At 36.1% G+C, this 26,964-nt stretch overlaps 2 protein-coding genes across 2 annotated transcripts; one reads left to right on the top strand and one right to left on the bottom strand.

The window, feature by feature from the left end:
- Positions 1-1,706: 1,706 nt before the first annotated feature.
- Positions 1,707-5,838, top strand: LOC126977562 (m-AAA protease-interacting protein 1, mitochondrial-like). Its single transcript, XM_050826408.1, has 4 exons — positions 1,707-1,836; positions 1,924-2,376; positions 3,938-4,136; positions 5,626-5,838. Exons 1-4 carry the CDS (start codon positions 1,834-1,836, stop codon positions 5,814-5,816), a joined length of 846 nt encoding a protein of 281 aa, XP_050682365.1. The 5' UTR covers positions 1,707-1,833; the 3' UTR covers positions 5,817-5,838.
- LOC126977561 (lipoamide acyltransferase component of branched-chain alpha-keto acid dehydrogenase complex, mitochondrial) lies at positions 5,833-21,348 on the bottom strand. The gene is made up of 9 exons (XM_050826407.1): positions 21,184-21,348; positions 14,074-14,246; positions 12,073-12,257; positions 10,642-10,772; positions 9,763-9,999; positions 8,090-8,356; positions 7,022-7,150; positions 6,880-6,951; positions 5,833-6,064 (listed from the first exon to the last, which is right to left on the bottom strand). Exons 1-9 carry the CDS (start codon positions 21,256-21,258, stop codon positions 5,900-5,902), a joined length of 1,434 nt encoding a protein of 477 aa, XP_050682364.1. The 5' UTR covers positions 21,259-21,348; the 3' UTR covers positions 5,833-5,899.
- Positions 21,349-26,964: the final 5,616 nt, after the last annotated feature.

Below are 26,964 nucleotides of genomic sequence, written 5' to 3'. Positions count from 1 at the left end.
ACAAAATATTTATACATGATAAAAGAGGTAATTTCTCCTTGTTATATATGAATAAAACACTTCATAAACTTTATATCTTAAAAATATTATGAATAATCGTCGAATTAAGGGTAGTCAATGGGTTGCAGTGGCCGTCGTGATACTAAAGGTCATGTATATTTTCATACTAAGCTCTGTAGTACAGAACGTCTCAAGTCTTGTTCGATGCACCAGTTAAAGCAGCAGCCGATTGCAAAAAACAGGCATATCGTCAGCGCCGCAACTGCAAAGTTCTTAGAAGGAAATACAACCATGCCTCCAGATTCTTTAAGCGGCAAATCACCCGTGCGTATCTACACGTCGTTAAAATCGCCGAATAGCTTTTAAATTACTGAAAAGTTACCCGACTGGAACACGCAAATTCTGGATGTTATCGAAAGCGGCTTTCAGTATCTTCAACCAGCTGTCCCTGCTGCCGCTGCACATGAGGAATCCATAAGACATCCTGGCCTATAGATAGACTATCTTTTGTGCACTCTTTCTACCTCCAACTAAATTCTTGACAACATCGGAAAAAATCATCCCACGTTGTCAGAGCTTTATGCCGGAAGTACAGTTTAGACGACCTGTTTTTATTGGACGTAGAGAAGTCGAGCGGTGCAGATGGCATTTCTCCCAACCTGCTCAGAATTTTAATAAGTATACTATAATCTTAGATTAAGGATTGCTCTCCGCTGCGCTCCAACTAGTTACGGCACTACCTAAGAAAAGTAGCTTTTTTATTATAAGGCAACTATTAGATGCTTGTGTGCATGGCATCTTGACACTCAATGGCATCTTTCAAATTTTGTAACATACGCTTCCAGTCTTCCTTCCACCTGGTGCAGGTGCTATCGGGCCATGGTTGCTTTGGACGGCAATTTTGCCGGGTTGTCAGGAAAGACAGGTCACCTCGGTGTCACAATTGTGATGAGGATACGGCCGATCACACCCTCCGAGATTGTGTCGCGTGGGAAACGAGGCGTCAAGACCTATGGTTAGTGATCGGCCAGGACCTTAAGAGCATGCTGGGCAGCGAAGAGGCTTGGAATGCGGCTTCTTCCTTCTGTGAGCACGTTATGCTGTAGAAGGAGGAAGCTGAATGAATTAGAGTGAAGGCATCAGATGCCTTTCAAACGGCAGCAGGATGGAGCAGAAGAGGGGTCCAAGAGAACCTTTCAACCCCAGCTCCCTCTGGCATCCGGTAAAAGGCCACTGGCTGACTGGTGGCCACTTCCCAGAGGATCTCCGGTGAAATTCCCTGTTACGATCTCGGAAAACCTCTCAAAAAAGGGAACTCTAATATTTTGAGGAGGTTTTAGTGGGTATTACCAAACTAATCCAACTTTTATCTGAATAGAAGATAGTCTAAGTGGTTGAGTCCCACATTTGACGTGCTATATAGTGCGCAGGCGTAGTACGTTAATGTCTTTCCTCCTCGTTAAAAAAAGGGACTTAATATACAAAGATAAAATCTAAAATGTTTAGTATAACGTCCATGACCCCTCTAAATTAAAAAAAAATGCATTGAAATCGCTCTACGACGCACAGGTTGAAAAATCGTTACGGCGTAAGTACCATAAAAATAGCTTTAAGTCAAGAAAGTGATCGGCTTACATTAGAAACTTATTAAAAACTGATAAAAGAAATCTGTCATCAATATATTATATAGGTTTTGTTATGATGTTTATTGTCATTTGAGTAAAACATGTAATATTAGTATTACCCACCATTTACTATGGAAATATTCAAAAATTATAAATTATTCAAGTTAATTAACATTTAAAATAAGTTGCGAAATCGCTGCAAAAGAGTATGGTAATTTTATTTAAATTTAAGTCATAAACTATATTATTATTGTTTTGGTTTCAATGTATGATTTTAAGGTCAATTTCTACATTACAGATGGCATTCCGAACTTCATTGTTAGCCACAAAATACAGTACACTTGTAACGCGATTCGCATCATCAAAAAATTTACCATTTACTAAAACAAACCTATATTTAAAGTGTACTTCTCATATTTCACAATGTCAACAGTTATTTTCCCGATCTCTTTCATCTATGCAGCAAGAATCTCTAAATTTTCGTCAGTTGGGACCTAAAAATCATTTTAACAAAGACTGTAATATATTAGATGTTTCAAAGCCACAATATAACATTTTGAAGACCATTTGTAGGTCTCATGTTTTCAAATCTAATGAAAACATACCAAAGAAGAACAAAAGGCGTATTCCCAAATTAATATTATTACAAAATCCGTTCAAATGGATTTTGAATAAAATAGACTTCACTGTTTTAAGACGAGCTTGGGATCCGACTTTTCGGGAAAAAGAATTCAAACTTGGTACAAAGCAGGTAACTGGATCATTTAAAAAAATGAAAAACAATTATATCTGAATTAATTATAAAACCAGAATTATACAACCAGCAGACGTGGTCGCTAACAATGGGCCTTATGAGGAAGTTCAGCTCAGTGGGCAATGGAGAGCTTCCGTGCAAGATCGAATCAGAAATGAGGAGATCCGTAGAAGAACCAAAGTCACCCATTATGATAGCCCAGATGGTTGCGAAACAGAAGTGGCAGTGAGCAGGGCACATAGCTCGACGGACAGGTGGCCGTTGCGGCCGTAAAGTCGTCCTCGAAAGGCGACCACGTACCGGAAGGCGAAGTGTTGGTATGCCCAACAAGATGGACCGACGATCTCGTCAAGATTGCCGGAATACGTTGGATGAGGGCAGTGCAGGACAGGACGTCATGGCGATCTTTAGGGGAGGCCTTTGTCCAGCAGTGGACGTCTTCCAGCTGATGATGATGATGAGAACTCAATTAGGGGGATACTACTTATTTTAATCATATTGCTTTGAATTCCATTATTTCAAAATTTTCCATCGGTGGTTATTTCACCAACTTAGAATATATTGTACATTACGAAAATCAAATATTATTTCGTTTATTTCATAAGCAATTTCCTTATCTACAAAGCAGTCAATGGTATGAAAGCGTTTTAAATTATTAGGAGATATTTTATCAATTTGCTTTGCGTGTCCGTAAATAATAATCTCTATTCCGGAGAAGATTTTTTTTTCCGTTATTTAGACCTGCGATCAGTCTTCAAGACTATAATCAGGTGAGTTGCAAGAGGTTGAGGTTTGGCGAGGTGGAGCCACTGCCCCATTTCCCCTTAATTAAGTAGCACATCGGCTCTCTTGAGTCTTCTAATTGGATTTTGCTGCAAGAGCATACTGGATAGCGGGTTTGGGTGAGTTGTCAAACGAGCCTTATTAGTTGAGTATCGTTTTACTTCGTCAAATATGGTTGGGATTTCCAGATACTCATGGATTTCCGAGTTACGAGCGTACCAAGGCGCCGATGAAAGTACACTTAGTATACTGTTTTGAGCTCTCTGGAGACACATAATGTTGGATTTGCTGGCTGTCGACCACAGTTGGATTCCATATGTCCAGATCGGTTTTATTATGGATTAGAAGATTATTGACGGACCAAAGTAGCCACAGTATTAATTGTATGAACGCTCGCACACTGCACGTAACACTGCGTGGTGATTGTAATAAGCTCTTTTCAAACAAAAAAGAGAGGGTGCACCTAGAATTCTTTATTTCTTCTGCGTCTTCATATGTACAATAGCATTGCCAGATGTTGACGCCGATTGAAAAGGATTCATGATCAACAACGTGAATGTTCTGGTGTGGCTTTCCGTAAAATTCCGTATGCCAAAGAGTAGTAGAATTGCTTGGATTTGGATCAAAGATCGGACTAGTGCGTAACTAATATCCGAATTCGGTCCGAGATTTCTAGATCTGTATTTCCACGGATACGGATCGGACTCTGATCGGACGTAGTGTGAAACCTCTCTTATTGTATAAGAATTTTGAAACTGATTATTATATTTTTAAGGCAATCTCTCGGGTAACGCAAATAATAAGTGATGGCCAATTAAAAGACCTCAATGGGTTGTTGACGAAGCCGGCACGCCTAAGTTTACTGAGAGAGCTTGAGAGAAACTGGAGCGACAAACAGAGATCGCTGCTGGCATTGAAAAACGAAGATATTCAGATAACGTCACCAAGGAAAGTTTATTTCATTCGTATCGCTGGTACGCTCATTTATTCATTTGATTGTCTTTATTTTATTGATAATAAGGGACGATACGTGCCGGTCGTTCAGCTGTTGGTAATTGATACGCCATGCTTATTAAATTACAGTGCCACTCAGAATTCTTGAAAAAACCCAAAAATTCTGAGCGGCACTACAACTGCGCTCGTTACCTTGAGACATAAGATGTTAAGTCCCATTTGCCCAGTAATTTCAATAGCTACGGCGCCCTTCAGACCGATACACAGTAATGTTTACACATTGCTGCTTCACGGCAGAAATAGGAGCCGTTGTGGTACCCATAATCTAGCCGGCATCCTGTGCAAAGGAGCGTCCCATTGGTAAATGTTGCATATCACCATTTCCAGATTTACTCATTTTTTAAGTCTCTTACTTAACCATAGTAAATTATTAAGTAAGCATAACGTTCACCTGGTGCTGCGATAGGTAATGCGCCAAGTATTGGAGTGCACATTTGAAAGAGCTACATATCAAGTCAATTTCTTTATATGCAAGTATCAGGGTTGAGCAGGTTATCAACTGAAAAGTAGATCCTGTAGATTTAGCCACACCCTGAGAGTTGATTTAAACATACCAAGATTTACGATCTATGCGTCACTAGAACGGTTGGCTCAGTTGGTAAGAGAGCTCGGACGGAACCCGAAACCGCGCCTCGGGTTCAAGGCCCGCTTCGTTCATAAATTTTGGTTACAAATTTAATAATTTAATTTGCATTCGTGCAAATTACTGTTTCACGGAACAGAATGGTGCTGTTTTGGTAATCACCTCCCCGGTATCTCGTACAAAGAGTCTTCCACTGCTTACAACAACGATTATAAAATTAACAATATCCATGGATTAATCTAGTTTCATATTTACATATCAGCATCTCAAGATTTACTAATTTTTTTAAGTTAAACAGTTCCTTTTTTGTCGATGTCGATTAATGCCACACAACCTCTTATTTTTTTCTTCAGTCCCATAATATTTAAAGCGTTACATATGTAAGTATAAATGATTTACTTTTTATTCCACGTTAATTTTAGTTTGCTACCATTTAAAAGTTTTGCTCTATATAAAGATCTAAATATTTAGCGTGACGTCATCAAATAGCCCAACGGAAGACCAGCGTTGGTTTTAAATACCAGCAAACATGCTCAAACTTAGCGAGTTGGGACCATTTTTTAATCGTTAATAGTCGAAATGTTTCATTATTTATTGCTTGTTTATCTCTATGTTAAGTTAATTTTTTTTATTTTCCATCTTGTCTTCTCTACTACTACTCATACGTTTCAAAATAAAAAAAAATCTTTAAAAAAAAAGGATTGATAATTTTGGGAACATTATTACGTACAAGATGGGAAATAGTGTGAAAAGTCTTTCTTGTTTTGTAAGACTTAATCTCTTGCACTTGGGGATGCAATGTGCAATTAAATTCAGTAGAGATCGATAAATTGCCGAACTTATCGAATTATTATTTACTGTTTCAGATAAAAGGTTTTGTGACATAGACATGGCGTTTCTAGCGCTGAAATGGGCACCAATACATAGAAATGAAGCCGAATCACTAATATTCACAGAAATATTTGCAAGATTTCATCGAGAGTATACACCGAATTGCATTCCTGAATGGACAATCGCATATTTCAAAGTAACTCGTTTTGAAGTTTTACGAAGGTGACAATAAAATGAAAAACTCTCAATAACAATTGTTTTATTTCAATGTTTGGGTTCAACAAAATCTTGTCAGTGATTCTATCAAGATTAAAGATCTAGTAGAAGTTTGTTTGGATTTTCTAAGTAATCTTTCACTTGGTTTGAAAACCGTGCCATTGTTACTCCATCTATGACTCTATGGTCCGCTGACCAACTGACCGTGAGAATATGGGCTTTGGTAACGTTTCCTTCCTCGTCAAACCTTGGTAATACCTGTTAACATAAATACATATGTGATATATTTTATGGAATTCTATGTTTTGTTGCTGTGCTAAACTAGATGAGTTTACGAGATGTTAAAGTATCTGTTAGATTCGTTCTATGTTTTGTAACGTAAAAATATATATGTTATTTGTCTAATTCGTAATAAAATCATCATGCAAAGAGCTCTACAGAAACGGCAAAAGTGTAAGCGAAAAAATCCGTTTTTCATTGGTGCTGCAGTATTGATGTTAGAGGCGGTTACATAAAACGCTAGAGAACTTAATAGATCAAATAGAAAATTAAAGAAATATACTACAGAGACAGAAAATAAATCTGACGGCGCAACTGTAGCGCCTTAGTTCTTCGATAGAAAGAGAAACCTTGATGGGCAAGAGCGAGAGGTATCTGTCACTGACGTCTGGCAGCGCAACTGTGGCGCCTTAATCTTTCAAGAAAAACAGTTTGACGTGCGGGAGTGAGAGGTACCTGTCGCTCTGACAGAATGTCGTCGGTTCGTTGGGCGGCCATGTTGCTTGTCACTTTTTGAACGAGCAGCGGTCCGACCGGACGTTAACGACGGATCGTCCAGCCATATTTTGTTATCCGATTTAATCCGTTTGAGATGCGATTGTAAAGTGATTTGAATTATAGAAGACCAATTATGATTTGATTGTACGTAACTATTGATGTTTATTTCTTAAATAACCTCGCCGATTACCCACGTATTCTGATAAGGGCGCAGGGTCGCTGTTAAATCTATCATAATATTTTAATAGTTTAATGACACTTAAAAATTATATAATGACACTGCCAAAAATATTTACCTGAATTTTTCCTAATGCGCCGATTGACACTTGAGGTGGTAAAATGATTGGTTTTGTGTATGTTCCTCCCACCTAAAATACAACATCATAATTTAGATACAGGGAATAATGAACTACCTTATTCTGGCGTATTTTCACTTACAATGCCTATGTTGGAAATTGTGAATGTGCCACCGGATATATCGCTGAGTCCGAGTTGTCCCTTTGCACCCTTCTCTTGAAAATGATTGAGATCATGAGATATTTCTATTATGCTTTTATTTTGAACATTCTGAAACAAATGATGAGAGTTATAATTGGTACTAACTCCAATTTCTTCAATGATTGAACCTACTCGTTATATTATTACAGGTACATTATCTATTTATTTATTTATTTATTATCGTGTTTATTATTACTACTTTTAATATAGTTTTCATTTTTATTCTGGATTCAATTTTAAAAAATGTAGTTTTATGCGTGTTTTAATGAGAAACTGCTACAATAACATTAGAATACAAAGGTAAATTTCTCCACTATATACAAGACTATAATAGCTCATTTTGGACATGAGACAGGATCCGAAAAGCAGAAGACCCCGGTTCGAATACAGATGTCTTATTAGTTCTTCTTTGTTCAAGTTTTGTACCTTCTTAAAAATCCGAGCAAGGTCGTCCGGGTATTCTCATTATACCAAAAACATTACTTGTTACTAAGTTAATAACAAATTAAAAAACGGTCAAGTCTGAGTCGTACTGTAAAGAAACCAACTTTTTATTTTTCGTTGTTATGGCGACTTTCTAATTAATACAGTTTATGAAATAACTCTAACACAACAGATGCACGATGAAGTTAGGTTAGAAGAAGGTTAGTATAATCGCTCGATCCTGTAGACAAACTGTGTAAACAGTTTTACAGGACTTTGTATTATTTTAAGAAGAAACTGTATATTAATAAATAAAAAAAAAAAAAAACATAAATGACTTTCTTAATGATACCACAGATTCGGAATGGAGTGACCGCCCTCTGGCTATTAAATAATAAGTTTAATTGTACAATATTACTTCATTGAAAAAAAAAGCCCGCTGAGTTTGTTGCGCCCATTCTTTTCAGGTCTGAGGCATTCATTATGGAATGGGTGGTAGTTTTTGACTTTCAATAAGTCATGTTACATCCTATTTTGAATAAAAATATTTGAATTTGAATTTGAAACTATATATAAATTGATTACCTTTATAACTGGAACCACCAAACCGTTTGGGGTATCCATTGCCACCCCGATGTTATGACTAATTTTGTAGATGAGATTTTCGTAAGTACTGTCGAGACTGCTGTTAAGAATAGGATAGGTGTGGAGGCTTAAGGACACGGCCTTAACGATGATTGGCATGTATGTCAGCTTAACTCCTTTGTCCCGAGCCAATTGCTTCAAACTTTCCCTTAATTCCACGAGCTTTGTCACGTTATATTCGTCAGAGAATCCGAAATGAGGTATTTTCTGGAATTTAAAACATAAAAGTCAATTCTAAAACGAAGAAAAATAGCTTAAGATCTTATAAATAATTTTGAAACTGATTAATAAAAACCTTTACTTATCTTCGTGAGTTGCTTCATTGTGCCTAGAAGCCTATTTTTTAATGAACTTAAATTCTCTTTAGTGGTAGACTAGAGGTCTACATGTCGAATGGAAAATTTCTCAAATTAAATCAATTCTAAATCAGTTTATTCACGTAGGTCACGGAAATGACACTTATGAATGTCAAAAAAAAATCTTATTGAATCTACCGCCACTTCGTAAAGGGTTGAGCTAATGAGAAGAAGTGGCAAGAAACTCATTGCCACTCTTTTATATCAAGATTTACATTTAAGTACATCGATTTACAAATCATTTCAAATTACAATATAATATGTAAAATGTAAAATGATGCACCAGACACACTCAAACGTCAAATAGTCAATGTCTTACACGATTTCAATTTTGATAAGTTCATTAATTTTATAATTAATCAAATTATGTACAAACAATCTCGTAGTCAATTTATAAAATATTTGAAAAAATCTATTCCCTTGCAAATTATTTGAAGAAATCGAGTTTCATTTTAAAATATAAAAAAAAAATGTTTTCGTATTTTCTAATTAAATTTTTCAGCTTGTCGGTTCGGTCCGTAATTTTAATCTTTTTTATAATCAATCAATTTATGTACAAACAATCTCGTAGTCAATTTATAAAATATTTGAAAAAATCTATTCCCTTGCAAATTATTTGAAGAAATCGAGCTTCATTTTAAAATATAAAAAAAAAAATTGTTTTCGTATTTTCTAATTAAATTTTTCAGCTTGTTGGTTCGGTCCGTAATTTTAATCTTTTTTAGTAATTCTATGAGCAAAAAATTCTACGAAAATATTTAAATTGTTGTCCGTCTTCAGTCCTTTAATAACTGTCTTCTTTTTCATAATTGTCAGTTTTTTTAAAATACTAAGATCACACAATAGCTGCTGTTTAACTGGTAAAATTGGTAGAAAATTATGGTTGCAGCTTCATTATTATATTTAGAAGAACATATATATTATAATAACGGCGCCTATTTCTGCCGTGAAGCAGTAAGTGTTAGCATTATTGTATTTTTGTCTGAAGGGCGCCGTAGCTAGTGAAATTACTGGGCAAATGAGACTTAACATATGCTTATGTCTCAAGGCGACAAGTGCAGTTGAAGTGCCGCTCAGAATTTCTTGGTGTTTTCAAGAATCCTGAGCGGCATTGCATATGGGCAGGACGTATCAATTACGATCAAAAAATATCTGCATAAGAGACATTGTAGTCATTCATATAATATGTAGCATTGGTATAAATATTTCCATCGATGGCAGAACATTTAATATAGAAATGAATTTTAAATTAGTTACCATGGCCTCTGTCATAGATTTCACCATTGCTTTTGTAAATCCTGAAACAGGAACCACTTTATCTTCTGTAACAGCATCTGACTTTGACTCTCTTGTTGGTGTATACTTTGGAATAGATTTTTTTGCAGGTTCAGGAACTTCATTTGATTTGTCAGATGTCATGTTAAGATATGCCAGCAAATCCTCTTTGAGTAACCTTCCATTTCGACCAGTAGCTTGCACTGTGCTCAGATCTACCTGTAAATATTGTCAAAATACTGTCTGGTATGGTACTAAATATTTGTAAAATACGTTTTATTGTGTTATAAATTTTTTTTAACAAAAAACAACCGACTTCAAAGCGCTATTCCAAAACAATAGATATAATATGCACTAAGAGTATAAAACTAATTGCGTATTTTTATACAATCTATTTAATTAATCTAATCCTAGGTGGCTTAAATATCCGGATAGCATAAAAAAGATTCGGCCGATCTCGTTAATTTGCTCCTAAGAATTGAAGAGTTCCGTTACTTTGTCATGGTTTCCGTAATCAGATCCTAACCAAACTCTCACCAACTATCTTTGAAGTATATCCTTTCCAATAAAAAAAGAATCATCGAAATCGGTTGGCGCGATATTTGGTTATCGTAAATTTGTCGTCCACATACGCATAGAAAATTTAAAACTTTCATTGTTTTGTCATGGATGCCTTTGTCAGATCTGGACCAAACTACAATGGGACCATACGGAAAGCACCAGCTCTTAAATTAAAAAAGAATTATCAAAATTGGTTCACCCAGTTGAAAGTTTTCAGATAACAAACATAAAAAAAACATACCGGCGAATTGAGAACCTCACCCTTTTTTGAAGTCGGTTAAAAATAAATATTTACTATACCTTAAACTGGGAAGCAATTCTTCTAACAGAAGGAGTTGTGAGTACTTTTCCCTGTTTAATAACGGAATTATTAGCGTCTGAAGTTTTTATAGTCTCTCCAACTGTCTTTATGGGATCTTGAGTCTGCGAATCTGTAAATATTTAGTTCAAATAATTGAAAAATATATTCGTATATTTTTGATATTTAATGATTTTTTCTGTATTGACGTTCAGGTGTGGATTATTTAAATAGACCATATGCATCTCATACGGGTGTAACCTAGCGTTTTTTACTTTAAATATTTTTATGCTAAGTAAAATCTCCGTGCACCGTGATGGCGATGTACAGTTTTCATGCAATTTGTTTTGAAGTCCTTATTTGAAGTCCCAAAGGTTTGATCCTTCGAAATGTTTATGTTATAAAGGTTTCTATTACATAAAAGTATTTAAAACGATAGATTTATCCCCACCTTAAGAATTCAACCACAAGGCTAATTAATGAAATAAATATTTTATGTAATGTAATTGTAACAAAAAAAGGCCCTCCGAGTTTCATGCAGTCATTATTCTAATATATAACCTTTCATATTGTTATAAGATTCTTTAAATATTATGAGATAAAAATATCCATCATTGAATAAAAATATTATATTTCAATTTGCCGGCAGTTTATCGACATCGAGATACGATCGAAAAACGATAAATTATGTTGTCAGTATTGATGGTTTGCCGTTTTTCGATAATTTTGTATATATTTACAAAATGGCATCTGGCAAAGATGGCTCCAGAAATTGCGAGGTTCATCCCATTCTGAAAGTGTAAGGGTTATTTTTGGATCTGGATATCAATGTAGAAATGTATAAAATTCCAACGAGCTTTACAATGGTTCACAAATATCGAGAAGTATGGATAAAAGATCACATAAAATTTATTGTATACTTACCTGCATAAAAAAATTGCAGTCTATGCGTTACTATTTTTCTACAAATAAAGTACTGAACATCGCGCTCGGTAGATAAGATAAATAAGTAAAAAAACGTTAAAATATTTTTGCAAAATTTCGTCTTTTCGTTTAGTTCGTGTAACGTAGAAGACATTCTTTAGATTCTAAATCAAATTCTGTACTGAAAGAAGCTATCTTATGACTAAAATTTTACGTTTATTTTATGATTTACCTACAAAACCAAAATATATAACTTTTTCCACCCGAGATTCACCCCAATGAAGTTGGGGGAACAGTTAGCATTCAGTCAACTGTAAATAATTGGCGATTAAGAACATTTGGCTATCGGTTTCTTCTGAGTTACATAAACTAGATAAATTAATAAATATTATAACGAACTTTGGTGGAAACAATGTATACCATTGCTTGATTTTAAAATTTGTGCGTTGAGTGGTTTGTTGCTATCTAACGAGGTTCCCTCTTTTCGACTAAAAAATACTATAAATTACCTTCTGTTGCATCTTCCATCTCGATGTCAACCAGGGGGTTACCAACCATCGCAGTCTCGTCCACTTGGTTATATAATCGTGTGACAACTCCATCGTAACGACTGGTGATTGTAACAGAGGCTTTGTCACTTTGCACCTCACAAATGTTATCGAATTGTTGCACTTTATCACCAACTTTGACAAACCTGTGATTGATACAGTTATTATTTGTATTGCTATTATTATTATTATTGGTTTCAGTGTCATTTCTAAAATTGGTACCATTATTACTATTATTGCGTATCAGTGAAATGAGTTAACAAAGTATTTGCATTTTTACGATCTAAATTAAAACTTTTTACAAGATTTTGGTCAGGGATTATTAAAAAAAAATCTGAAAACATCTACGACGTTGGTACTTACTGAATTTGTTTTGAAAGACTGGGAAAATCAATAGCCTGTTGCTAGTAATAAGAATCGTATGAAGTACTAGTAATTCGCATTGATTTCTAACATAGCGGGCATAAAAATATTGAGAGTGGAGAAGATCCCTTACAAACTAGGATAAAGTTATATACCTGGATGTGACACGCAAATAATAACACCGAGCACAAACGAGATCGCAATATACAAAAACTGTTAGGAGTAAAAAGACCAAACCAATTTTTTGACCGTTGTCGAGTTATAGTTTTAGTTTTACGCTCACAACAAGTCGGTTGGCATCGTAATTCATTTGTAAGATTAGCGTGCCAGTAATTTAAGTGTTGAAATTAAGTGCTGCTACATTCAACTAACTCGAAATAATAAAACAATATTATTATGTAAGTACGACTATTAGGTACTTAAAATCATATTATTTTCTTTGTTAAAAAATTACTACAGAGCAGTAGCTAATATGCTACATGTTATAAATAATACGGCAACATTTGAAGCAATAATGTGTAAAAATGTTAATGATCACTGTAATCAGTAGGTATATAATATATACAAATCAATAGTAAGTTCAAATTATCAATTTCGGGTCGAACTTGTTCACCATGTTGTACTGCTATTTAAATTGTCCGGGTTACTTTTATAGACTGTTATTTTGTTTCTGGATCATAATAGTGAACCACGTTTCATCCATGGTTATAAATCGAGCCTAGAAATTTCTAGGGTCTTGTTGTGACAGTTTTAAAATAGCTCGAGAAAAGTAATTCAGTCTTATTTATTTGCGCATCGGTTAACATTCTAGAAACGAAGTGCGGTATTTTTTTCATCCCTTAACGTTTGTGTAAAATGCTAAGACTTCCAGTCAAAAGTTTGTTTCTTCAGCTTACACGTACAATTCCTAAATGTCATTCTAAACGTTTAGTTTTGTGCACACGTTGGTGGTTGATGGTTTTCATTTATTCAGATATAGACCTACGCTATTGTTTGCTAGCATATTATTGATTTGGATAACTATAACTAATTATATATCATTTGGAAGACTTTTAGGAGGTAGGAATTTGGAGACTTTCACCTTTACCCTGGGTGAACAATGTAATTTTATTGTGAACGTTTTTATTTTAATATTTTTATTAAAAATAAAAATATCTACTACCTCGCTTGCTAAATGAGCTGCCCTTCTTTGAACGGCAAAATTTAAATACTAAAAACATTAATAACAGACTAAAAGATTATCTATTACAAAAACTATAGTAGCTAAGATAATTTGAACCTGCTAAGTCATATTTATAAGTTATATTTATTAGTTTTTATGTCTTTAAAAATATTTTCACTGTTGTTCATTTAATTTATAGCATAAGTTGTGAGTTGTGCCGTATTATTAAGTGTTATTAGCAATAGTTATTTACCTTTGTGTTTTTAGAAGCTAAGTTCACCTAGTTTTATATCGGTATGTGTAATATGATAAATAAAAAAAAAATATGTTAAGTATGTTTCTAGTACTTAGTTCTTGCATGAAAATGAAATTGAATTTACGTCCTAGATCTTGCTGTTATGGTATTTTTTTTTTAAATAATTAAGATTAATTCTTACCATTCTTTAATAACTACTTCTCGTATTCCTTCTCCAATGTCAGATAGTTTAAATGCGACAATCTTGTTTGCTGCATTAGTAACATGTATCCATCTGTGATGTGATGTGAATTTTGCGTTAGTTCTCTGCTCTATATAAATATTGTTGACTCGACTCCATTTTCGAGTATACCTCTAGAAAATAAAACGGAATTCTGTCTACTTATAGGATACTTGTTAAAAAGCATACACCTAAAAAACTTAGGCTGAATTGATTTCTTTTTTATGAAAATTAGGGATGAGACGATCAGGACGTTCAGCTGTTGGTAATTGACAGGATTATTGAAAAACCCCAAAACTTCTCAGCGATTCTGACTACAATTGCGCTCATCACCTTGAGACATAAAATGATAAGTGCCATTTGCCCAGTAATTTCGCTAACTACGGCGCCCTTCTGACTGAAACACAATAACGTTTACACATTACAGCTTCACGACAGATATAGGCGCCGTTGTGGTACCCATAATATAGCCGCTTAGCCGGCATGCTGTGAAAAGGAGCCTGGCACTGATCTTATAACAGCTGTGATATTTGACTTCTCGATTCTCAGAGACGGTGGATCGGAATAAAAACATGTCGAGATATAAAAATAATGCTTAGATCATTTATAAATCTAGATAGACTGTGACAGCTGTGAAAATGTCGAATAAAATTAAGGATGACTGTTAACCTTTATTTTAAGAAATGCATGCACACTAACACAAAGTGACATACAAATCGAGAGTGTAAGACTTAGCTTGTCATGCACACTCAAGTAATAAATCTGGCCTGTTTTCATCGGCTGTCTAGCAGGTCTTCAGCTCTTTTTAGACGTATAAATTATTTAAGATTTATGTTAATGTTCACCAAATAAAAGAAGCATAATTCAGGTATAACAAACATTTTCAGTAAATTAGGTAAAAGACTTTAAATATTGGTTTCATTTGAAAATATTTACGTGTTATTTACAATTATTAAACCACCTTAAAATATGTGTTATCTAGGAGGCAAGTTCTTATCAACTTGGCGTTACAAATAAATGGTTTTCTAACAGTATCTAGGTAGTTATTATCTTTACCGCTTCATAATTATTGTGTTTAAATAGTGGCGAATTAAATTGACTGTAGAGATCGAGAAAATCTGGGGAAATTCGAGAAAATATGTACTACCTACTGAGACAATCAATAAGCAGTGCTTTATTGAAATGGTCATAGGAGTGGAAAAAGCCATACAGTCTTCCAAAAGTCAAAAAGTATTCTTATCTTTCCGGGGAAGTGAGTTTTGGGATTATCCCGTTGATTTTGTCATTTAAACACTACTACCTAGTTTCATAGATGTAGCCTTACGCTTATGTACCAGTTTTTAACGACTACTTTTGCTATTTGTACTATGTTAAAAAAAGCGATTACACCTTCTTTGAAGGCCGGCAACGCTCCTGTGATTCCTCTGGTGTTGCAAGAGAATGGGGTGGTGTGGTGATCACTTAACACCAGGTGTAACGTACGCTCGTTTGTCCTCCTATACCATAAAAAATGTTAATACACAGTCTTTGCCTATCCTGGAGTTCTATTCTAAATATGTATTAGTAAAAATATTTAATATATATAAAAATATGCCAACTTTTTCACTCTTTATTATATTTATAACTCTGAAACTGATAATGCAATGCGATCGACTCGAAGCCGGTTTATTTATTCATTTGAAAACAAATCCAGATACATTTTTGTACCTACACGAAATATACAAGATGATATACAGTCAATTTCACAAATAACAGCAATCAACTTAAATATAGTAAATCTATATATATATAAAAGAGAATGTATGTTTGTATATTCCCTAATAACTCCTAAACTATTCGTCCGATCTCAATGAAATCTTTCGTAATAGATTCGTTGAAGCTCAAGGAACGTTTACATATATAATTTATATGGCAAAACAACGTTTGCCAGGTCAGCTAGTAATTTTGTATGTAATAAAAATCTATTAAAAAATATGACATTTAAGAGTACTTCAGGATGAGCTAGTAAATGAAAATCTTAAGAAAATTCCATTAAATTTGGAGTCATTGATGAGGACACAGTTTAACTCACATCTATTTATTTTGCCCTGTGCTTCCCCGGGGCGTAAAAAAAATAGGGTAGTCCCAGGCCCTAGGGTGTCGTAAGAGGCGACTACGGGCTTATTGAAAGTGGGAGAGTCACGCTACCGTCTTTTGACGTCAGCACAATCGGGCCAGACTCGTCCGGGTTACTTACCACACTCGCACAGAATACCGGCGTGAAGATGCGGCCTAGTGCCGCTATGTTTCGCATAGGTTAGTGTCGAGAACCGGAGGCCAATCCCCCCCCCCCACCCCTTCCTCCCAACAAAAAATATGAGAGCGGTGCATAAAGATAAATTACCCCAGGAGGGTACCGGCTCCTGCAGAGCCAGAGAATCCCTCCCCGAGCATTCCCGCTCGGGCTGCCCCTCGTATTCTGGGGAGGGCACAGTACCGCGCATGACCAAGGACAAACGAGGCAGTAACACCATGAAACCCCGCTCCACGCTTAATGTGGACTTTTGTAACATCAGGGGAATTCACTCCAACTTAAACGCCGTCCACCACCACCTTGAGACGGCGCAGCCGGCCTTGTATTTCCTTACGGAGACGCAGATATCTCGACCTAGCGATACATCATATTTATAGTCCCCGGGGTACAAAATTGAGCACAATTTTATGCATCATGCTGGGTTATGTGTGTACGTTAGGGAGGATATCTGCTGTCGCCGTCTCGGGAATTTTGAGGGTAGGGACCTGTCTACTCTCTGGCTCCGCGTAGATTTAGTGGACCGCGTCCGCATCTATGCGTGCGTCTACAGGTCCCATAGAGGTAACGCAGAAACCGATCACCTCATGGGCTGCGTTCAAACGGCAATTGACGACGTGCTTGCACAGATCCCCTCCGCATAAATCGTAGTCTTGGGTGATTTCAACGGGCACAATGCCGAATCTGTGCATCATTTTGCATTGGCGTATGGTCTGTCCCAATTGGTTGAGTCGCCAACGCGGGTCTCGGATGTGGATAGCCACATGCCGTCTTTATTAGATCTTCTGCTGATTACACATCCCGATGGTTACCAGGTCAGGAGTGTAGTGCCCATCCGACGCCAACGTCGCAGACCACCAGCGACCCGCCGTGTTTGGCACTACAAATCAGCAAATTGGGATAGGTTGCGTTCCTTTTTTGCATCCTACCCTTGGGGCACGGTTTGTTTCCCTTCGGATGATCCAAGTGCCTGCGCCGTTGCAGTAGCCGTTGTGATACTGCAGGGCATGGATATTTTTATACCAAGCTCTGTAGTACCGATCGGTGGCAGATCACAGCCGGTCACAGCTGGTTCGATGCGTCAGTTAAAGCAGCATCTGACTGCAAAAAACAAGCGTATCGAACTTGGGTTGCGTCGCTGGGCACGAAGGATCCGAACTGCAAAGTTCTTAAGAGGAAATATAACCGTGCCTCCAGATTTAATCAGCGGCAAATCGCCCGTGCGACGTCAAAGCACGTCGTCAAAATCGGCGAGCAGCTTTCCAGTTACCCGACCGGAACACGCAAGTTCTGGTCGTTGTCGAAAGCTGCTCTCGGTAACTTCAACCAGCCGTCCATGCCGCCGTTGCACATGAGGAATCACACCCTGGCCCATACGGCAAAAGAGAAAGCCGATCTCCAGTGCGCTCTTTTGGCCTCCAACTCGACTCTTGACGACAACAAAAAAACACCGCCGACTATCCCGCGGTGTCAGAGCTCTATGCCTGAAGTACAGTTCAGACAGAAAACTGTTAGGCGAGCTCTGTTTTCGTTGGACGTCAGGAAGTCGAGCGGGCCGGATAGCATTTCTCCAATCGTGCTTAGAACGTGTACCCCTGAGTTGACGCCGGTGCTAACGCGTTTATTCCGGCACTCTTATTCAAAAGGCGTAGTCCCTGACTCATGGAAGTCAGCCCTTGTCCATCCGATCCAAAAAAAAAGAGACAGTTCGGATCCGGCAAACTACAGGCCTATTGCTATAACCTCCCTGCTCTCCAAAATCATGGAGAGCATAATTAGCCGCCAACTTCTGGTATACCTAGAGGGTCACCAGTTGATCAACGACCGACAATACGGATTTCGCCATGGTCGGTCGGCAGGTGATCTTCTGGTATACCTAACACATAGATGGGCGGCGGCTATTGAAAGCAAGGGGGAAGGCCTGGCAGTTAGCCTGGATATAGTGAAGGCCTTTGATCGTGTATAGCACAAGGCGCTCCTCTCAAAACTTCCATCATTTGGGCTTCCCGAGAGCTTATGCAAGTGGACCTCCAGCTTCCTCGCTGGGCGCAGCATACAAGTAGTTGTCGACGGTTTTTGCTCGAATCCCAAGCCCGTGAACGCTGGAGTGCCCCAAGGCTGTGTTCTATCTCCCACGCTGTTTCTTCTGCATATCAATGATATGTTGGACACCTCCAACATACATTGCTATGCAGACGACAGCACTGGTGATGCCGTATACACGGGCCATGCAGGTCTCTCGAGGGAAAACGTCGACCAGTGCCGGGAGAAACTCTTGTCTTCTATCGAGTCCTCTCTCGAGAAGGTCGCGGAATGGGGTAAATTGAACCTTGTCCAATTTTAACCCCAGAAGACTCAAGTTTGCGCATTTACCACTAAATAAACCCCATTTGTCGTATCACCGCTCTTCGATAACACTTCCCTTAAAGCCTCGCCTAGTATCGGAATACTGGGTCTCGAAATCTCGAGCGATTGCCAATTCCGTGTCCATCTGGAGGGCAAAGCTAAATTGGCTTCGAAGAAGCTGGGCGTCATCAATAGAGCACGGCAACATTTCAAGCCGGCCCATATTCTAGCGCTCTACAAAGCGCAGGTCCGGCCACACATGGAGTATTGCTGTCATCTCTGGTCTGGCGCACCCCAGTATCAGATCGATCCATTTGACCGCGTGCAATGCAGAGAAGCTCGAATTGTCGGGGACCCAGTGCTCTGTTAACGGCTGGATCACTTGGCGTTGCGTAGAGACGTCGCTTGATTGTGTGTCTTCTACCGCATTTATCACGGGGAGTGTTCCGAAGAGCTGTTCAACCTGATTCCTGCCGCTGAATTCCACCTTCGCACGACACGCCACAAATTAGGATATCATCCCCATCATCTGGATGTGTGGCGGTCCTCCACTGTGCGGTTTTCAAGGAGCTTTCTTCCACGTACTACAAAGCTGTGGAATGAGCTTCCTTGTGCGGTGTTTACGGGACGGGACGATACGACATGGGTACCTTCAAAAAAAGCGCGTACACCTTCCTTAAAGGCCGGCAACGCTCTTGTGATTCCTCTGGTGTTGCAAGAGAATGTGGGCGACGGTGATCACTTAACACCAGGTGACCCGTACGCTCGTTTGTCCTCCTATTCCATAAAAAAGAACCTATTTATATTCCCAAGTCAATTTAACGTCACATAAGGTGACGTAATAGGTACCTATTGTATTCTATTAGAACTATTTATTTAATACCAACATTGCAAATCATATGTGTATTTGCATGATTGGGTAACCAAGTAGATGACATAATACATTTAGATAACAGCTTGTAATTAGAAACTAAAGATAAGAGTACAAATACTTTTGTTTTTCAAGTTCGGCGATTTGAAACGCTTATCAAACGTATAAGTATTAATTAACTTTAGTTATTCATGGAAGAGTAAGTCCTACAGGCGCGTTTTTATTCAACGTAAGGTTTTCAGTTTCGTTTTGGTATCTTTTGGAATTGGTATCGAAATAACAACCATAATATCTAGTATTTCGTTTTGATAAAAAAAGGTAAGTATTTTTACTTAGTAGCGGTATGATTCCGGCTATTTCATACTCGGTAAACCTAAATACCTATTTCGTTTGAGGTTTTGTCATTTTTTAACATAATGTAATTCAGGGCTCTCTTGCGGAAACAAATACAAGTACCACAGAAGGTAATACATTACTTAATGAAAGTGAGAATCTATAACGAAATGTAATACTTACCTAGAATACAAGACATGACTTGGAATTTTTTGTTAAAAAAAAACCTAAAATATTCTTACTATTACATGTTCTTGTAGATCATTTATGCGATTAGATTCCAGATAGACTGTGAAAACGAAAAAAATTGAAGGGTTGACAGTAAACCTCTATTTTGAGAAACGCACGCACACTAACACAAAGTGAGATACAAAGTTTTCATCGGTTGTCTAGTAGAAAGACCAGTGGGAGGCTCCTTTGCAGCGGATGTCGGGTAGATTATGGGTCCCACAACGGCGCCTATTTCTGCCGTGATGCAGTAACGTGTAAACATTAGTGTGTTTCGGTCTGAAGGGCGCCGTAGCTAGTGAAATTACTGGGCGAATGAGACTTAACATCTTATGTCTCAAGGTGACGAACGCAGTTGTAGTGCCTCTCAGAATTTTTGGGTTTTTCAATAACCCTGAGGGGCACTGCATTGTAATGGGCAGGGTGTATCAATTACCATCAGCTGAACGTCCTGCTCGTCTCGTCCCTGATTTTCATAAAAAAGACACTATTTAGAGTCTAGACGTATCTATAAATTTTCTAAGCATGTTCTTTTAAAGAGGTTGTTTTAGGTCTTTGATAAGGATGTTAACTAACATTCATTCATTTATACACTCACGCCTTGTTCCCGTCGAGGTAGGCAGAGACAACAGAATGACACTTGCTTCTATACAAACATACTTTCTTCACTTGCTGCCTCTACATTCATTTATGTTAATAATAATAATATTGACACACTTTTACACAAATTATCTTGCCCCAAACTAGGCATGGTCTGTACTATGGGTACCAGACAACGATTTATTTAATACAATATACTTACTTAAACATACATAAATGCATATAAACATCCATGACTCGGAAGCAAAACATCCATATTCATCATATAAATGATTGCACTTACCGGGATTCGAACCCGGGACCTCCAGCTCAGTAATCAGGGTCACTAACCATTCGGCTATGCGGTCGTCGAATGAACGTTGACTGATTAAAACTAAGCAATGTACACATTAAAAGTACTTACACTGAATACTATAAACTGTTGAACTTTATTCACGTTCCTTAAGCTATGTAAACAATTTTTAATAATAAGGGCCATTATAGTCTAGTTTTGTGCCATTATTTTACATTTACCAAAGCGATACAAGACGCGGTCATGTAATGGTTTCGAGTCACTAACTGACTTATCGCGTTCATTATCAGCAAGCATATGATTATAATTTAAAACACAATTGTGTTTCGTATGCGAGGAGGTCAAGGATCGTGTTTGAATGTAATAGTATAGATAATTTCAAGATGTTTACAATTTGTTAATATATTTCTCTGTTGGTGAGTATGTAATTTTACGAAAAATTGGATTATATTAATTTAAATAATTTTACATCGTTTTTTCAGTATTTTGACTGTGATTAGTTTTCTTCTTTTTTAGTAATACTTTTGTATCGCGATTTTAATTTCGGCAATACAACATTTCATAAGATACATAATAGCTTTAAGGGTAAATGTATACACTTCTACAATAAAGTCCCAGCCACTGTTCAGGCATTATCTATAAATAAATTTAAATGTTTTATAAAAAAATGGCTCTGTCGTAAATCCTATTACTCCACTGCTGAATATCTAAATGATCGGACAGCCTGGGACTAGATTGTGAGTATTTTATAGCGACTGTACAATATTGTATATTTTAATTGAAAAGAGCGCATAAAAAAAGAATGCTGGGAGAGTTTCTTGCGCCGCTTCTTCTCTCTCAGAGCGCCATTTGTTTCCGAAGCGATAGTAGTATCTAGTAGTATAAGAAATGACATCAAAAAGAATTCTAAAGGAATCAATTTTGAGAAAATAAATGCCTTTTATGCCAACGTTTGCTGGGTCAGCTAGTAAAAATATAAAATAGAGGTATTATATCATACGAAACTTTTTTCTCATATACCTTACCTTGTAATTTATATAACCTTTTTGAAAATTTATATCAAATATATTTTTTTTGTTATACCTATATTGTTAGTGTCACTGTCAATACTCAAAATTCCACTAAACTTATATTAAGGAAGTTCTCCGCTGATCTCCAACTAGATACCGCACTACTTAAGAACATATCCGCTTCGTGACATTATACCTACATAGAAATTAATGAAATACAAAATACTTACTGATGATATGTGATCTCAGTGTCTTTCTTATTTCTTGTAGCATTCTTTTTACAAAGTTTTACTACGCATCCCGGCCGGTATTTTAGTTTCAATTATTAGCAAAGTTTAACAGAACATGTGGCACGTCAATGTAATACACTGTCGAGACTGGTTCGAATACGCCCACTTGGGCGTAGTATTAGTTGCCGCACTTTGCGACTACACCTGCCGTATCTAGTTGGAGCGCAGCGGACACTAATCTTCATTCTAAGCTACTTAATATACCTAGTCTTGCTATAAATACTGAAACAAAGAAAAATAATTCTATTGCAAATAACATTTACCTATTACTTTTAAAGTGTGTTACTTTAATACAAAAATATAAAACAATTTAAAAGTAAAATAAGCTTATTCGAAGTGGTCTCCATTGGCTGCAATACAGTCCTTTAAACGTTGAGGTCAGTTATCAATAGAAGCACGCATACTTTCCATGGGAAAATTCTTCACTGCCAATCGTACAGATTGTTTTAGGGACTTCAAATTATCATGGCGTTTAGAGCAACCCGTAATATCTAAAACTGACTATAAATCATAATCCAGCGGATTAAGATGGGGACTAGACGACAGCCAGTCTTCAGCTCTGAAGAAGTCCGAAACGTTCGTTTCCAACCAAGACTGCGTAGACTGAGCTTTATGATCAGGTGACGAGTCTTGCTGGAAGGACCAATCTTGGTTATTGAACATGGTGTTGTTCAGGGGCTTCACTACCTTCTCAAGAATATATCTTGATACACTTGTGCAGATGTTTTGATACCTTTCTCACAAAACTATGGCTCAGTCATCCCTTCATAGCTAATACCAAACCATCACTGAATTCGGATAGTGCCCATGTTGCACTCTGTCGACTAATTGGGAAGCTTCCTTAGAGCTTTGAGCATAAATACGGTCATTTTGTTTGTTAAAATAATGCTCAATTGTAAAAAAAATCTCAACCGTAAACAAAATTTTTCTATGACCTCCCTGTGCGTACCGCTTCAGTAGTTGTTTCCATTTTACAATCCCATTCTTTTTCAAATTATCAGTTAAGAAATGCTGCAAGTCCTAAGACATCCTTTAAAATACGCGACATGAGTCTAGGTGCTATCTTCATCTCTCGAGATAAAATCTTTTGCTTTCGTACAGGATTTCTTCAAATTCTACCCCTAACTGCTTTGACTACCTTTTTCGCGTATGGAGAGTTGTAAAAATTGCATTTCGCTCCATACCTATTTTGTGTAATCACAGCGATTCGGTTCTCTTTATCACCCCACTCCATTTTAATATCGCAAAATATGCAGAATGTATTGGAACCAAAATGAGAAACCTCAATGAATAATCATATAAAAAGGCAAAAGGCATAAAAGGCAAAAGGCATAAAAGGCAAAAGGCATAAAAGGCAAAAGGCATAAAAAGCAAAAGGCATAAAAGTCAAAAGGCATAAAAGGCAAAAGGCATAAAGGGCATAAAAGGCAAAAGGCATAAAAGGCCATTGTTTTCTCAAAATTGATTCCTTTAGAGTTATATTTGATGTCATTTCTAATATACTATATACTACTACCGCTTTGGAAGCAAATGGCGCTCTGAGAGAGAAGAAGCGGCGCAAGAGACTCTCCCAGCATTCTTTTTTTGCGCTCTTTTTAATAAAAATATACAATATTGTACTTATTGTTATTGCTTTTGCTATAAAATAGTCATAATCTAGTCCCAGGCTGTCCGTTCACTTAGATTTTTTAATAAAACATTTAAATTTATTTATAGATAATGCCTGAACAGTGGCTGGGACTTGATATGTGAAATGTATATAAAAGTGAATTTACCCATAATGCATCTTATGAAGCCAACAATTCGACTTAACAAAGACAATTTCTACAAATGATTTAAGTTTTTTTTAGTGTTAATTCCGCCAATATTTGTTTTTAAAACAATTCGACACGTGTTTCGCATCCTCAGGACGTGTTATCTCGCCAAAATCAGTCATTTCCGCAAAGTAACGCCTAATTCAATAAATTTTCTTAAAGACTATTTCTGTAAAATAAAAGACGTATTAAGCAATCATTTTTATTAAATATATAATAAACATGTTAATAAAGTGAATTAATACAATAATATCTATAATTTGTAACGGTAAGTAATGATGTACAAAACGCAGGGGAAACGTGTTCATTAATAGAAATGAATTTAATTACAGTTTGGTTTTATTACTCTAACTACACAAACATCCTTGGTTTTATGTTAGTAACTTTTATTTTAATATATATACATTAACGACGGAATATTAAATTATGTAAGTACTTTTAATTATTAAATATTACATTAACTTAATATCATTTGTCCTGGCATTTTAAAATTCACACCCATAAAGTAGTTTTGGAATCTAATATTAAAAAAAATCTTAGGGCTTCGCAAAAAATTCTCCGTTAAGTAAAGTTAGGAACTTGATATGATATAGAATTTATATATGCAACTGTTGTGTAATAAGGGGTATTAAAACACGAGTGTGATAATGAGTGTTTGAAAACCTAATTATCAACAGTTGCATACAAAACTTTATCTACAGCCATAATATGAATCCTCTATAAAAGATTCTGAAACAGTTAGCTTACTGATAACATTAAAAAAGCCAGTCCTAGTAACCATAACATCATCCAAACGAGTGTTGTAATGAAAACGGATGATGTAATGTTGTACTATATTCATTACAACACTCGTTTGGATGATGTAATGGTTACTAGGACATTGGGTGTTTTTATGTTGGCAATGAGCTAACTGTTTTGAATCTTTAATAAAAGGATTTAAAGCATGGGTGTAGATAAAATAAATGACACATTCAGGTTTTTTACGGTATTAACATTTTTAGGGAATGCGAGACAAACTTCTAAAAAGTATTCTTAATTTTGTTTAGATATTCTTGTAATATTATTATACGATTGAATTATTATATTGTTGTTGTTTTTACATTTTGCAGTTTAACAATTGAATTTAATCCTTTAAAAATATTGACTTTCTGCTACGAGTTTCGTTTTAAGTTCAGCCATCCGTAAATTAAGAAAAGTATAGAATGTCGTCGCATAATTAGCAATATTTATTCATTTAATATATAAACAACAGGAAAAAGGTTTTTTTCAAATAAATTTTAGAAATCAGGAGGATAAATAAAATTAATAAATGTTTGTATAGTTAGAGAAAATTGTCAAAGCAACCCACTTTACGAAATCCTGAATTGTTTGGTCCGTCTCTAACTCGGTATTTACTCTTTGGTAAATAGTCCAGTTGAAACGAAAAAGAAATAAAAATAACATTATATTAGTTACATCTCCACACTTTTATATTTCACGTTAATTTGGAGAGACATCTATACCTAAAAAATATATAATCTGTGTGATAAAATAAACCACATTTCATAAAAGATAACTTCCCATTCCTTCTGAAACTTGCGTAAAAGAGGGTACTTATCCGAACTGTAATCAAATTTCTATCATAGAAAGGTTAACTTGTATGTATCACAGAGGCAATCCGCCTAAAATCTGCTACGGTTAACATTCTCATATATTTTGTACAACATTATTAACTCAGTCATTACCTACATACAAATTGGATGTGTACCTTCACGAGGCGATAGTTAGCAAATTATAAAACAGAAGCACGGACATTTATTAAAATTAGTTATAAATTTTAATTCTCTCGATTTCACACCTACTAATTAGTATTAAAACACGTAACTGAATACAAACTAAACGCGTCTTAGTTTAACGATTGCGGGCTACGCACAGAATTCTATAAACATTCAAAGTTTTCATTCTCATATCTGTCTATAACACATAATAATATCTAAATACGCCATAGAATTTACGAAATATACAATGAAACGTTTCCTGTAGAATCGGCATAACATAATATTTCTTACAATTAGCTCATAAGTTGCACAACATATTATTAAAATTACTCGATTCAAAGGAATCGAAACTTATGCCCGAATTCACCATTAAGGTAGAACGCGATAAGAACACTTTGAACTATGATTAATCGTGTAAACGAGTTAACTGTGGATTTCACCAACATAAACTAAATGCAGTTATAGTCTAAACGCGTTTAAATGCTGATCGCTGAATATAGGACGTTCAACTTAATATTTGATCGCGTTCAGGAGCTGTGACTGTCGTAATTATAATAGTAAAAATATTGATGACAGTTTTGATAGGTACATTCTATGTTTATGACGTGTAAACTCAGTTTACATCAACAAGCTCATAAGGTATTTGTGAAATCGCTTTGTGTTTAATCGAGATCAAGACTGGCATTTGAACTCGTTCAAGTAAAACTGAGTTTTATTAAACTCAGATTAAAGTGTCATTGGTAAAATTGGGGCTTTCAGCGTGATTTTCGTTTTTTTTTAAATGCACAAAAATGAAGCAATAATTTTCAGCCTAGGAGTTCTAGGCCATTCTATTATTAATGGTTAATATTCTCTGTAAACTTTACAGAGAATAATAATAATTGGTTTGGTTAACCTAATATTATCGACTTAAAAAGGCATAAAACTGTCTTAATAGTAACTTCGCAAATCATATTAAATTATTGTTTGCTCCCGTTTTTGTACATGGTATATAGCTAAATAATAATACAACCCACATAAT

This window comes from Leptidea sinapis, chromosome 45 (assembly GCF_905404315.1).
Source record: "Leptidea sinapis chromosome 45, ilLepSina1.1, whole genome shotgun sequence".
Taxonomy (NCBI): Eukaryota; Metazoa; Arthropoda; class Insecta; order Lepidoptera; family Pieridae; genus Leptidea; species Leptidea sinapis.
Note: the sequence above shows the minus strand (reverse complement) of the source record. Positions and strands in the feature narration are given on the sequence as shown.

Bases quoted from the DNA above. Each gene is read 5' to 3' on its own strand.
- LOC126977562 (XM_050826408.1), top strand. The intron at 2,377-3,937 runs GTAACTGGATCA...TATATTTTTAAG, and splicing joins TCAAACTTGGTACAAAGCAG to GCAATCTCTCGGGTAACGCA. The intron at 4,137-5,625 runs GTACGCTCATTT...TTACTGTTTCAG, and splicing joins TTATTTCATTCGTATCGCTG to ATAAAAGGTTTTGTGACATA.
- LOC126977561 (XM_050826407.1), bottom strand. From the start codon at position 21,258: ATGGCCCTTATTATTAAAAATTGTTTACATAGCTTAAGGAACGTGAAT. The intron at 12,258-14,073 runs GTAAGAATTAAT...TATCAATCACAG, and splicing joins GAAGTAGTTATTAAAGAATG to GTTTGTCAAAGTTGGTGATA. The intron at 6,952-7,021 runs GTAAGTGAAAAT...GTTGTATTTTAG, and splicing joins CAATTTCCAACATAGGCATT to GTGGGAGGAACATACACAAA.